The sequence below is a fragment of the Astatotilapia calliptera genome, chromosome 2, assembly GCF_964374335.1.
Source record: "Astatotilapia calliptera chromosome 2, fAstCal68.1, whole genome shotgun sequence".
Taxonomy (NCBI): Eukaryota; Metazoa; Chordata; class Actinopteri; order Cichliformes; family Cichlidae; genus Astatotilapia; species Astatotilapia calliptera.
This window is the reverse complement of record NC_137423.1, coordinates 25,928,125-25,941,600: the sequence shown is the minus strand read 5'-3', so window position 1 is coordinate 25,941,600 and position 13,476 is coordinate 25,928,125. Positions and strand designations below refer to the sequence as shown.

The 13,476-nt window shown below is 42.2% G+C and overlaps 1 protein-coding gene across 6 annotated transcripts in view; it reads right to left on the bottom strand.

Moving 5' to 3' along the window:
• The window catches only part of pdlim7 (PDZ and LIM domain 7), a 32,757-nt gene that overhangs the window by 2,278 nt on the left and 17,003 nt on the right, over positions 1–13,476 (bottom strand). For 4 of the 6 annotated variants that reach the window (XM_026189988.2, XM_026190014.2, XM_026189998.2 and 1 more), the window contains 4 exons: positions 5,048–5,100; positions 4,621–4,864; positions 1,787–1,967; positions 1,575–1,695 (listed from right to left, as the gene is read on the bottom strand). In XM_026189988.2, coding sequence (XP_026045773.1) covers positions 1,575–1,695; positions 1,787–1,967; positions 4,621–4,864; positions 5,048–5,100 — 599 coding nt within the window. Of the gene's footprint in view, positions 1–1,574; positions 1,696–1,786; positions 1,968–4,620; positions 4,865–5,047; positions 5,101–12,928; positions 12,946–13,476 lie in introns of all 6 variants that reach the window. The other 2 variants (XM_080306924.1, XM_080306925.1) reach the window with 1 other exon arrangement.

Here is a 13,476-nt window from a genome sequence, read left to right as displayed (position 1 = left end):
TTATGATTGACTGCGGCATGTGCCAGGAGACTCTCGATGTAGGTTTCTGCCAAACCCCACAGCAATACTACAATGTTTGACAAAACGTGTCAGAAATAGTTTGATTTTTACAAAGAAAATAATCACAATTATTTCAGATAGACTGGAGAGGATGCACTGTAGAGAGGAAACAATTTTATCACAAAATGCACGCCACACCCGATTCATGCACTGGCTGAATTTAAAGATTTTGTACCCCGACGTCTATGACGTGGGCCGAGCTGTAGCATCCATTTAAAACGTGCTTCGTGGGTGTCAGCCTGCTCTGTCTCATCTGTGGACTTGAGGCCAGTGCAGATTTATAATCGGGCTCGATCCACGTGTGAAGTCGCGGGGCGTCTTACATGAGTCGAGATGTTCTCAGTCGGCGCTGGAACTAATTGATCTGCACACTCGGATTTTCAGCACGCTCAGGCAAATGCTATCTGGCTTGGACTCGAGTTTAGAATTAAACTTTATTAAAGCACAGGTTTCTGTGGGTGCTTCCATCTGCTCAGCAGAACTGACTACTGTCATTGTTGCAGTTATTAGTAGTAGTAGCAACTATTCCTTAGAACGACATAAATGCGACTGCTTTTATTTCCAGCAGAGGATTTTTCACCATGGTGACGCCTTTATGTTTTGTGAAGCCTTCAGTGTTGTATTGTTTGAATGAATGAACAGAGTCCTTGAGAGAAAACACAGTCGAACTACACATTTGGTCATGACTGAGGTCTTTATTATAAGTAAACTATCCTTTTCTCACCAGACACGCGAGTCTGGAACCAAACTGTCCTAAAGAGTGATGAAATCGTAAAAGAAAGGCGGACATTTACCATCTTTTGGAGCACAGTTGAAGCACAGACTGCATGTTATGGTTTTTGGATCAGACTCAAACTCAGGATACTGCACGCTCGTATGGTAGCGACTTGTTAATGGTGAAATAGTGATGCCCTAAAGCTTGCCCTGCTTTATCGTCTATTTTACTCTAAATGGAACCATAATTTACAAAGTGAACACTGAGCTGTATTAAATAAGACTTGAAACTAGCAATTCAGAAGAAAAACTCATTAGGAAAGTGGTTACAGAGCTCATTAATCAAGACAGAAGTACACTCATTTTTTTCCATGCACTTCTACAGAAACTGACTTCTTTGTCAAGCTGAGAGACGTCGCCCCCTGCTGGCCTATAGGGGAAATGGATGTGTAAAATCACACTAGCTTCAATTGGAATTCAGCTTTTTATACTAGGTGTGAGTTCACCCCATATTTTACACAACAGAGGACATCATAGCCATCACTACCAATCAGAATAGTTGTATGTATCCTCCCCTGGCCCTTGGAAGACAATCGACTGTGTCACAGCATTGGTGTTGTTTCATGTAGGATGTGAAGCAGTAGCATCAGTTTGTGAATGTGGCTCCAAAAAAAGCCATTTCGGTCTTTGTTTTTTGTACCTTCTCCAACTCTTACACAATAACCATTTGCATTTAGATTGCTCAGGTATGCAATATAGGAAGTATAGTACGTCTGGACTGCAATGGTTCAGTTACTCACCTCTCTCACAGTAGGGTTCACCCTCCTCCATGTAAAAGGCTTGATTCCTGATAGGATTCTTGCAGGCTGCACACTTGAAACACTGAACATGGTAAGTCATCTTCAGTGCATGCATGATTTCCTGATGGGGGGGGGGGAAGAAAAAGGTTAACTTTTTTTAAAAACTTTGAAACGGCTGTTTTGATTTTGCTGGATACAACAGAAGCTCGTACCCCTATGATCTTCTTTTTGCACTTGGCACAGTTCGGAGCGTATCGGTTATCGTGGCACTTGGTACAATAGACGGCTCCCCTTTCTTCAAAGAAGCCCCCCTCCTCCAGGACCGCCTTACACTGCGAGCATGTAAACTCTTCCGGGTGCCAAGACCGTCCCAGTGCCACCAGGTACCGTCCCCTGGAGAAAAGAAGAAAAAAAAAAAAAAAAAAAAAAAAGGACTTAGTAACACATAAATAGGGGTTTTGTTTTTTTAAATATAAATTGGCTAAATAATCCAAAGCTTCAACAGAGGACTGAAAAAAGATCCAAAGGCACTCAGCAAAAATACACTAGACTGTGTGAAATGTGAGCAAACGCTGAAAACAAATTTTAGGTTTTCCAGAATTTGAATCTTCACTCAAAAATTAATGAATAAAAGCTCTTTGTTTGCAATGGTGACCAGAATATCAACCAGAGTTTCTTTGTTATTCTGAGTGATAACAAGATGTCTCCACACTCTGTGAAATATGCTGACTGGCTTAATTTGCTGCAGACAGGCAGTGTGTCGCGAATATTAAGAGTCTTAAATTGTCATCTCTAACAGGAGCCTCCAAGGAGCAAACACAGAGAGCCTCGCTCGAGTTAAAAAGAATCTGTACCTGTAAGAATTCCTTTACACGTATTTAGTCAATTTGAGAAGTTAAAGATTTTTTGTGGAACAACAAGAAGCCAAGAGTGAATATAAAGAAAATGTGGGCCTCTAAAGACATTGGGGGAATGGCCCTCCCAAATGTGAAGTTGTGTAATTTAGCTTTTGAAATGTCAAGACTGGCCAAGCACTGGACAGGTTCGGACTCTGAGCTGAGCTGGATGAAGATCGAACAGGAACTAGTGAGCCCTTTTACACCCTTGGATGTTCTCTCACAGGGCTCAGCAATTAATGGACAAGACTTTCATAATAACCCAGTGCTTGGGTATTCTAAAGCTGTCTGGGTAGAGGTGCACAAGATGTGTGGAGCATCTCATTTAAGACAACCTTATACCTCGCTATGGAACAACACTGCTGTACAGATTGGGCGAAAAACAGTGTTCTGGAAGGAATGGCTTGTCAAAGGCATACACAGGATAAGTGATCTTTACTCAGGGGCAGTGTTTATGTCATTCGCTGAAATAACCCAAAAATATGGTTTGATAAGAGAAAATAATTTTTGGAAATATTTACAAATAAGGGATTGTATTACCAAAGGAAAATTTACTCAAAGCTCAAATATGGTGGTGGAGTTTTTAGAATTGTCCAGTACAGCACATAAACAGTTTATAGAAAACAGCTGCTCTAACAATCCAAAAAAAGAGATATGTGAAAACTTGAGGATTATATGGCAGACAGATCTGAGTTGTGCAATTTCTAAAGAAGACTGGTGTAGAATCTTGTCATTCTCTGATAAATATATAAGAGAGGCCAGGGGTAAATTTACTCAGTATAAATTAATACACAGATGGTACTTCACTCCGTCCAAACTTTATAGAATGGGAATCAGTCCCAGTAATATATGCTGGAAATGTAGTTCAGATCCAGGGACATTTATGCATGCTATTTGGGAATGTGGGAAAGTTTATCCCTTTTGGCAAAAAGTATTGGACAAAATAGGAAGGTGGATTGGTTTGATGATACCCTTGTCACCAAGACTGTGCTTATTAGGGGATCGGTCGGTGTTACCTGGGGTTTCAAAATATGACTTTGTGGTTATAAAGGTGGGGGTGATCGCAGCGGCTCGAGTTATTCTCAGTGTATGGAAGGAACCATCTCCTCCAGAATATAATAGGTGGAAAGAAAATATGCTGAAAATGGTGTCGTATGAAAAATTCTTGGCTAGGATTAATGATGATAGGGAGGGTTTTGACAAATCATGGGGATGCGTTTTTGGCTGAGATGGTTGGAATTTATTTGGTCAGGGCAATTATCTTTAGTTAAATTTTATGCTTGCTGCATTGTATGTTTGTGTAGGCACTCAGTAATGGAATAACTTAAGAATTTGATTTTAATTGTCCTTTTTTTGCGGGTATACCGATAGTAAGTATTGAAAATAGACCCAAAATACAAAGGTGAATTAACCATGGGATTGGAAGCTGTCTTTTCTTTTCTTGTTTCTTTTCTGTTGTTTTGTTTATGTTTTCATGTTGTTAAATGTTAAAAACTACGGAGCCCCGCAGGGGACATGGGAGAAAAAAAAATTAGGGAGAAAAAAAAAATTAAGACGGACTTTTGCGAGATCTCGCAAAACAAACTCGGGATCTCGCAAAACTCCAACAATGGCGGCAGCTACTTAGTTGTTACTCTTTCTGGGTCACAAAATACACTTTTAAGATATTTTGAGGCGTGAATGTAGTTGTGTAAACGTCAGATACCTGCTCGGTTTACAAGACATCACATATTTGCAAAAGTGCTCCGACGTTTTTGGAGATCTGACACCCACTAGCTCGAAGCTAACGGGAGATCGAGACCTACTACAGCCGGGAGGAACACCGCTTTCCCGGCACATCGTGCCTCGACCTCCCGGTCGGCTTCGAGCTGGCGGCCACTAGCTCGAAGCTAACGGGAGATCGAGACCTACTACAGCCGGGAGGAACACCGCTTTCCCGGCACATCGTGCCTCGACCTCCCGGTCGGCTTCGAGCTGGCGGCCTCCGAAGAATGCGGCTAAAACTTTTGCGAGATCTCGCAAAAGTCAGTCTTAATTTTTTTTCTCCCATGTCCCCTGCGGGGCTCCGTAAAAAACAAATAAAGACTTAAATTACAAAAAAAAAAAAAAAAAAAAGAATCAGCCTGTGTGTAGCAGCGGTGCAGCCTCACCTGATGATTTTGTTGCAGGCACCACATATGGGGGTCCTCCCGCTGTCTTCCGGCGCCTGCTGTGCAGCCTGCAGGATGGAACTGCGGCTCTGCATAGGCGTGGGCTGGGCTGGCTTCTGGTGCTGGGTCACGACGGTGCTGACCTTGTCTGGGTGAAAGCGGTCGGCAAAATTGGGGTCCGAGACCCACGGCGGTCGGCAGGAAGGAGCAGAACTCTTTGGTGCGGCGGCGGCACTTGTCGATTCTGCACACCACAAAAAAAAAAATCCCATAACAATCCACCCTTCAAACAGATGTCTGTGGTGACAACTTTGAGTGTCGCGTTGTTGCTGCTGTATTGACACTTAAGACTTAGAATCGATTAGCGCAGCCTCTCCCGGAGGCTGCTGGGGCTCTTTTTAACGCATCAGCAGGAGAAGAAACTCACCATCTGGTTTATTTGCTGCTTGGGCCTTGGCAGGTGAGGGAGTTGGCTCAAGGCTGTGGGGAGAAAATGACTAATTAGAAAAGGTAGACATGCGCACACACACACACACACACACACACACACCTACTATAGTTACTTCTCAATGGATGCCATGTTTGGATATCTCCTGCCATGGCTAAGCTGTCACCATTATGCTGTGCCACGGATTACCTTGTGTGTGAATGATTCCAAGCATCATTATTAATATTAATTGGGATTAACAGGGTAGCGTGGTGCCCCCACCTGTTGTGATCACACATTCTGATTCAGTGTATTAGATTTAACTGAAAGCAGCACAATAATTGAAATTTCACCAGTATCAAAGAGCAACAGTGAGCAGTTTCTATCATGACTCAAAAATCAATCAAGTCGAACGTGATTTCAGCGTCATCGCCCTGCTGTTCAAGAGCCGCAGCCTCTCATGAAAGCATAAGAAACACCAACATCTCCTCAGGCGGCTGACGTCGCTCAAAGTTAGGCAAAAGTTAGACGACTGGAAACTCAGTCGCTTTCAGATTTGGGTGCGGAAGAGTTTCGCTTAGAGCTTGCATGTGCAGGAGTGTTGAAATAAAGCGTTTTCTACATTTCAAAGATCTGTTACCCGCAGCAAGCGTCACTATATTCAGAAAAAGCTTCAAATCTTGACGGAAGACAGAAAAACAACTTCTGAGCCAAGACAGTGAGCTCTGGAGACTTTTATCTTGAGAAAAAGAACCGGGCGGGGATTGTAAAAGCACCTTAGGCATCTATCGTGTTTACATCATCAACTGTGCCATCTAAAACACACTAATGAAAGGAGATGAAATCCCCTTTCATTAGCGTAAAGAAAATGAAAGATTGTGAAATCAATTACCCTACACCAACCTCATCCCATAGTTGTGCCTTTATCAGGTTAAGTCTGTATATGAAAGAATGTTATTTATGTCGCCAAACATAAATACACGAGGAAAAAAAAACTGTAGCTACAGAGGCAGAAGTTACAGCTAGGAGCAATCTAGCAAGAAAAAAAAAAGCCTAAAAGGCGTCTGCTATTTCTGGAATAATAAAGAACATTAAATCCCTTTGCAATACCAAGAATCTGGCTTATAGGACTAGTGACAGTAAGGAAGCTAAATCTTTCTAAATTAAGGATCGCAAGACCTCCTACCATGAGATTTTTGCAAAGAACCCGCAGAAAGAAAGAAAAATGCGTAAGAGGAAGTCAGAAGGCTGGATGAGCAGAATGTCTGCTGATGGAGTCAAACAAAGGACAGAGGCTGTTTCTGCTCGTGTGTGACTCACAGACCATGGGTCAGCTGCCCTCCACTCCACAGACACACTGACAAGCCTCACATCTGGGACCTCACCTAACAACTGACAAAACAAACTCCTATTCAACACCGCTGCCCCGGCTACATTCCCTTGCCAGGCTGCCCGTAGGTGTTGAAAGGCCGATGGCTCGGCTGTCTCGCAACCATGAGGTTTCTTTCTTCTCTCTGCTGCACCTCACTATGATGAATGTTGCAGGTGCAAATTGCACTACACCTCTATGTCGGCTTCTTCCCACCTGGAGCAGCCTAGATTGCGTTATCCTTGACATTTTCCCTGCTTTCAAACCCCCTCCTCCTCCTCCTCCTCCTCCTCCCTGCTCAGCAAGAGGCTTGATATGATGCAGGTGCACATTTTCTCTATCAGAGGCTGTGCAGACGGGATTTTTTATTTATTTATTTAGCTTTTGACTGGAGCATTTCCTTTCACTTTTCTTGTTCATCCTTTGCAGCTCTGATTTTAGATTCATCTGTACCGGTTTCTCTTTTTTCTCTCCCCCCTTTTTGGGTATCCACTCCTGTGGGATGCATCAACCTGAGCAACGAGGAAAGCAGAGAACTTTGCTGGCAGCTCAGCATCCGGCAAAGGAAATAGCAGGTTTTGATTTTTCATGGAGCAACAAGCCTCTGACATGTGTCACCCCTCCACCCAGTGAGGAGGTAAAGGTGATGCAGCTTTGCAAGAAGTCGAATGTGACTAAAAACCATGTGCGACAGTGGTGGCACATGCCTAGGAGGGCTGAATGAGAAACCTCATTCCTATTGGCTCTTCACATCTAAGCTTTGCACAAATCTTTCTTCAGTATCTTCCTGCTTACTGTTATTTCTACAGATATAAAGTAATATTTTTACACATTGATTTTTTTCCCCTCTGAAATCCTCTCTTACAGTTGAAATTTCTCTACAAGTTGATGCTTGACTCAATTAACTTGTCTAATTTAGCACATTGGTCTGGATACATTCCTACTCTAGCTAGTTTTCCACTAATTTTTCTTAATTAGTCACTTAGTAATACCTCCAACTTCACTATACATTAAAACACATTTGTCAGCCATTTCATTTGATACACCTGCTTCTCTTTAATCCAGATAACTAACCAGCCAATCACATGGAAGCACCGGAATGTATTTACCCTTGTAGACATGGTCAGGATGACCCGCTGAAGTTCAAACTGAGCATCGGAAAGAGAAAGAAAGGCAATTTAGATTTCTTTGAATTCATCATGGTCGTTTGTGCTAGACAGCACGGTCTGAGTATTTCAGATCTACCAGAATTTCCCACAAAACCATCTGAGGTTTACAGAAGATGGTCTGAAAGATAAAATATCCAGTAAGCAGCAGTTCTCTGTATCAAAAATGTTTTGTTGAAGGCAACAAGCAACTTAAACAGGCACTTTTACAAAAGTATGCACGTGTTGCCAAAAATTGGAAACAAAAGACCGATAAAATGTTGCCAGGACTGATCAGTCTCTGACTATGCTGCGACATGAAAACATGGATCCATCCAGTCTTGTATGCTTCAGCCGAGTGGTGGCGTAACAGTGTGGAGGACATTTTCTTAGAGGCCTTTAGCACAGCCTACCTGATCATTGTTCATACAGGACATGGTCAGCAACAAACTATTCATCTTCCAATGGTTCATATCCATCTCAAACTGCTTTCTCCTTGTACTCACACGCCCAGATCACCTGACCTCCAGATCTCAAACCAACAGAGCACCTTCAAGGTGCGATGAAAAAGGAGATTCACGTCATAGATTTGCAGCCAAAAGAAAAATCTGCAGCAACTGTGTGATGCTGTCATGTCAGTATGGACCAAGATTTCCCAGGAATGTTTCCAGCACCTTGTTGAGTCTATAAGCACAAAGTAGTAAGGATCTGAAGGAAAACACTGGGTCCAATCAGGTACCAGGAAGGCATTTCCAGTGAGTGTGTTACAAGCTCATTACATAAATCTGCTCTCCTCACTACTGCTGCATTTGTTAAACAAATTATTTGCCAAATTATAAAAACCTGTCAGTATGTGCTAATAATTTATCTTCGTCTTCCACCTGGGTCTGTGCGCTTCAGACCAATCAAGCTGAATTTCGATGTTTATGGACCAGCGTTGGTTAACCAACCATTTCCCCCTCATCAAGCAGCAGTTATAATGTTATATAACACCCCTTACATGACATGAGATTTGTTTGGACAGCACGAGAAACAAAGTATAAGCATGAGTCAGATGTGCGAGTGTGAGCACAGCTAAAGGGTTTAAAGCTGTATCCTCAAGCTCTAAATCATCTCATCTGTGGACATTTTTAAAATGGGATTTATAGACGTCCTTCACTATAGATGTTATGGATTTTATACATCCAGAAACATTACTACAAGAAATACTACTGATGAAAAGTCATTACCTACCAAACCTATTTGTTTTAGTCTGGTGTCAAAACCTATAGCGCTTCAGGATTACATTTTTTTTTTCGCATTTCAGGAAAATGCAAATAACTCGAGACAGACTTTCCTCACAGTTCATCTCAGCACTTTATAAATGAGTATGCACATTTGTTGGTTTTTTTTATGCCCGAATGCACAACAATTTTCTCTCAGGGGCAATAAAAGTAAACCTTGAACCTGGCTCTTTAAGACATCCCATTAATTCCAACCTGCATAAATACTGAATAAAGCCTCGCTTCTATATAATCACTTTTTGTCCAGCACACTATAAGTAAAGCAATTGTGACTTAGCAGCAGGGGAAAAAAAAGAAAAGAACTGTTAGAGAGATATGCCCTTGTAAGCTTAAAGTAAACAAGAAAAGAAACACAGAAGGACAGAGAACAAGAGTTGCTTTTTTTCCCAGATGTTTTATATATTTTTGATGACAGCAGGAAAAAAAAAAAAAAAAAAAAGTACAGTTTTTTTTCTTTAAATTGTGCGAGAAGCCTATTAGAAGAGGGGATCAAAACTGAGAACTCTAAAAGATGAAAACTCAATAAATGTAAACAGGCAGCAAAAGAGACAGACAGAGATCAAAAGGAGGGTCTGAACTTCACAATCAAAGAAGAAAGAACAGTGCTTCCCACCGCCGAGACCCCCTCCCCACCTTTCCACCAGTTTACTCCGAGTAACGCAGTGTGAAATGGAAAATAGGGCTACAGACACAATGGTCCACAGTGTTGTCAACAATCATCAAGTCAGAATTTCAGAGGGAGATCTTATGCTTAGGCTCAGTATGCAAGGTTCCACTTTAGGTTTTTGTCATCTAGGATACGTTTCTAATATTTTTGCTTTTCTTCGCTTCCCCAGATTTCTTTGTCAGTCCATCTGCATCTAAGGAGGTGAATTTGTTAACTGCCAGGAGACAGTCCACTATCTTCGTCGTCTTTATCACGTAGTCGTTGCAGTGTAGATATCGCTAGCCGGCTCTGGCTGGGCTCTGCGTCCCAGGGCGTCTAGGATGTCGCTCAGGATTTAATATTGAGGGCGCGAGCAGACCTGTCGTGGTGCCAATCCCTCAGACGGGCATAGCGGGGACTCTGAATCTCAGTGAGGAACTTTTCCCTGACCGCAGGCAAAAACAGATATGAAAGAGAGATAGACAGGAAGGAAACAGATTGCAGGGGAGAGAATAAATGAGATGAGAGGGAGCAGAAAAGGGAGTAAAGTGCACAAAGTGAAAAGTTGAAGAAGAAAAAAGCAGAGGGATGTAGTAGTAACATTTATGACATTTAGTACTCTTAAATATAACGATTAGAAAAGTATGGAAACAGAAGGAACCTGCTAATCTACTAATTAAAATAAAAGGGGACTTTTGAGGAATAGCATACTGCTGCTGCATGCACCAAGGTAATTGGACGATGGCTCCAGAAATTAAAATACTATCAACTCTTCCCATCTGCATTTTAGTAACACAGCAAAAAAGCAAAAAAGTTAATATGTTATGCTACTGAGCAGACTCAAAACAACAACAAAACCACACTATGAACAAAAACACACCGGGCATGCTGATGTTCAAAGCAGCAAAATTATGGTTGCTATATCTGTACAACACCACCATGGATACAGTCAGGATGTGCAGACTTTTAGCTTTAATTCAACGAGTTTAACAGACACTGATCAGAAACCTTTTTTTTCATTATTAATTAGTGCTGTTGTGTTAATCTCGTTAAAATGACGTTAACGCCATAACCGCAGATCTCCGTTAGCAATTTAGCGGGAATCGCCCCGTGAGTGGGGCTGGACGGTGCTAACGCGTTAACGAGCTAACCCGTTGACACCTGGCTAACGGAGATTTGCGGCGTTAATGCGGTTGTGACGTCATTTTAACGTGATTAACGCTAAAATCACTAATATAAATATAATGCCTCAGTACCATCCCTTTACAGGCCCAAAGGTATGTGTACAAATTGAGAAGCATCATTTTTAAGGCAGGATCTGGAAACCATAAACATCCCCGAATGCCACGTTTCCGCCTTTGAGATGCTTTTCTGGGCCTTTACTACAACTGCCTTCAGTCGCTGCAGCTTTGTGGGGTTTTCTACTTTTAGTTTTGTCTACAGTAAGAGAGCAGCATGTTTAGTCGAGGTCAGGTGACCTAACTTGGCCATTCATGAACAGTTATGCAGCATTTGACTGAATCTCAGCAGAAAACACAGCTCTGCGCACATAAATTGTATCCTGCTACTTTCTAATGAATAAACTCACATTTATAATGATGATCCCATCTCACTGTAAACACTGCAAAAAGTCTAATTATTGAATGATCAGTGTAATGATTCTGTTAAACCAGTTTAAGTTGATCTTCAGGTCTACACTTAAATCAGATTGTGGTGGTACACAGAGGCAGAGCTGCACGATTTAAACTACACTGACAGGAGAGGTTTTTTGTTCCTTTTCTTTTTTCAAAGTAGCTGCCAAGCTGAGGCTTCCACATATGCAAGTGTACAAACACAAACACGTGACCGGTCACATTAATGACAATCCGTTTACCTGGACCTCTTCATGTTTTCATCATCTGGGTCCTGCACTGAGAGATCCAGGAGAGACACACATCAGAATGCCTCACTAATACAAATGTTGACAAACCCCTCAGAATAAGTAATGATATTCCTTATATTTAGCTATGCAGTTTCTTCCTTTGTCAGACTGGTTACAGTCAGGGTAGAAAAAAAACAAACAAAAAACAAAACAAAACATGAAAACATGTCAGTGAAAACACCAGCCACCTCTCTTCAGCTGAAAAATGAAGAAACCCCTCATCCACCTTTTCTGTGTCACTCATTCTTGCTGTCACACTCAGTCCCAGAGATCAAATCACATCAACCGTTTAGTAACAGCCCCCCATCCTACACCTTATCTTGACTAACAGAGAGGCCCACCCCTCAAACCCATTACTCTCTGCTGTAACAGTCCATCACTTCTGTCTTAGGCCCTGACTTACTGAAGTCGGTGCCTGTGAGCTGAGCCAGGATGCGGAAGGAACGAGACTGGGTGGTGCCAGTGCGGGGCTGCCAGTCCTCAGTGTCCTCAATCAGCCTCTTCTTGCTGCGGTCGTTGGGAATAAAACAGGGGATGCTCTCCACCCTGAGGCCGTGCCTGCCGCGCACACACACCCAGGAGCAGGAGCACACAGCAGGTGCGGTTAACACAATCACATCCAGGGACTACCCACTCACACAAACGCATGGAGGAACGCTTAGTATCAGAGTCACGCAATAACAGCACTAATGGACACCCATTACTAAGATTTCTCATGGGGACACGGCAGAAGCTCATAAACGGAAGATACTCATAACTGTCATTAGAATCAGCGCAAGAAAAGCCACTTCACTTCAGTACCTGGCTTTATGTGAAGAGGAAAAAAAGCTAAAAGGAGAGGCATTTATTTTTCATAAACAACTTAATCACTCAAATGAAATGCTTTTTAAGCTGCTCATTTTAAGCACAGCTGTAGGTCAACTGCAGCATGCGTTCGTAAACAAGCGAGAGAAATATCAAAAGACACAGTCATTAATGAACTGCCATCCTCGCTCTGTAAACACAGTCACTCAGTCTAACAAAAGGGCATCAGCATTTTCTCGCTTTTACATAAACAGCCAGATTAGCCTACAAAGCCGACCGCACAGCCACCATGCAGCTGCCCCTTACTTGGACTGTTGGTAGATATCATCATAGTAAGTTGCTTCACCCCTGTGGATTAGACCAAAGAGCACGTAAACACTAGGCTCGTGAAGTTACCATAGGAACGAGAAGATGGAAGGCGATATTTGACAATATTTCTTATTTTGCACAGACTGCAATCTAATAAATAGTTTAACTGTGAAGTAGGAGATAAACTGCAACTTCATTCTCCTTTTTGGGGTCTCTGACTTTAAGGCTAATTAAAAATGTGCACAATATTCGTCTCGCATTCTTCTTTTAAATTAAGTTATTCTAATACAATAGTTTTGTGAAGTCACACCCAGTAAAGACATGCAACCGAACTACTATCAGGCTGTGCACAGCTTTGTCATGAGACAAAGTGTGAATGCCAACAAGAAAAGAAACATACTAACTTGTAATGAGCTTCCATCTGTGGAGTTAAAAGAAGAAAAGAGTGGGGAAAAAGGTTAGAGTTAAGATTTCAGGGGGAGGAGAAACTGAGCACGTCTATACACGACAAAGGTTTCACACAACAGACGATCAAAAACATTGCAAAATGCAGAAACCATGCGAGAGGTGTGTAGAGATATGCTGCTATTGTCAGCAGGCTCTGTGAGAGGAGGAAGAAGGACGGCATTGTTTGACTGTCAAATCATCCATTGTCACCCTGACCCAAAAGGACTCAGCAGACTGGCACAAAACATTTGCTTTCCTGCTCCTCTCATCCCCGTACACAAACGCCTCACAGAGGTACGTACACAGCTGTAGCCTTTTGAAAGGAAAATTAAACCTAATTTCTGTGCCATTCGGCTTCATTCACGGGCAACAGGAGCACAAGAGGGATCTGCTCATCATAAATGCTACAGCAGTGATGTATTACTGGTAACTCTGTCCAAACACAATGCTAAACCTGTTCTAACACGTCGGGCTTAGACAGCTTTTTGGATCCAACTATTAACTG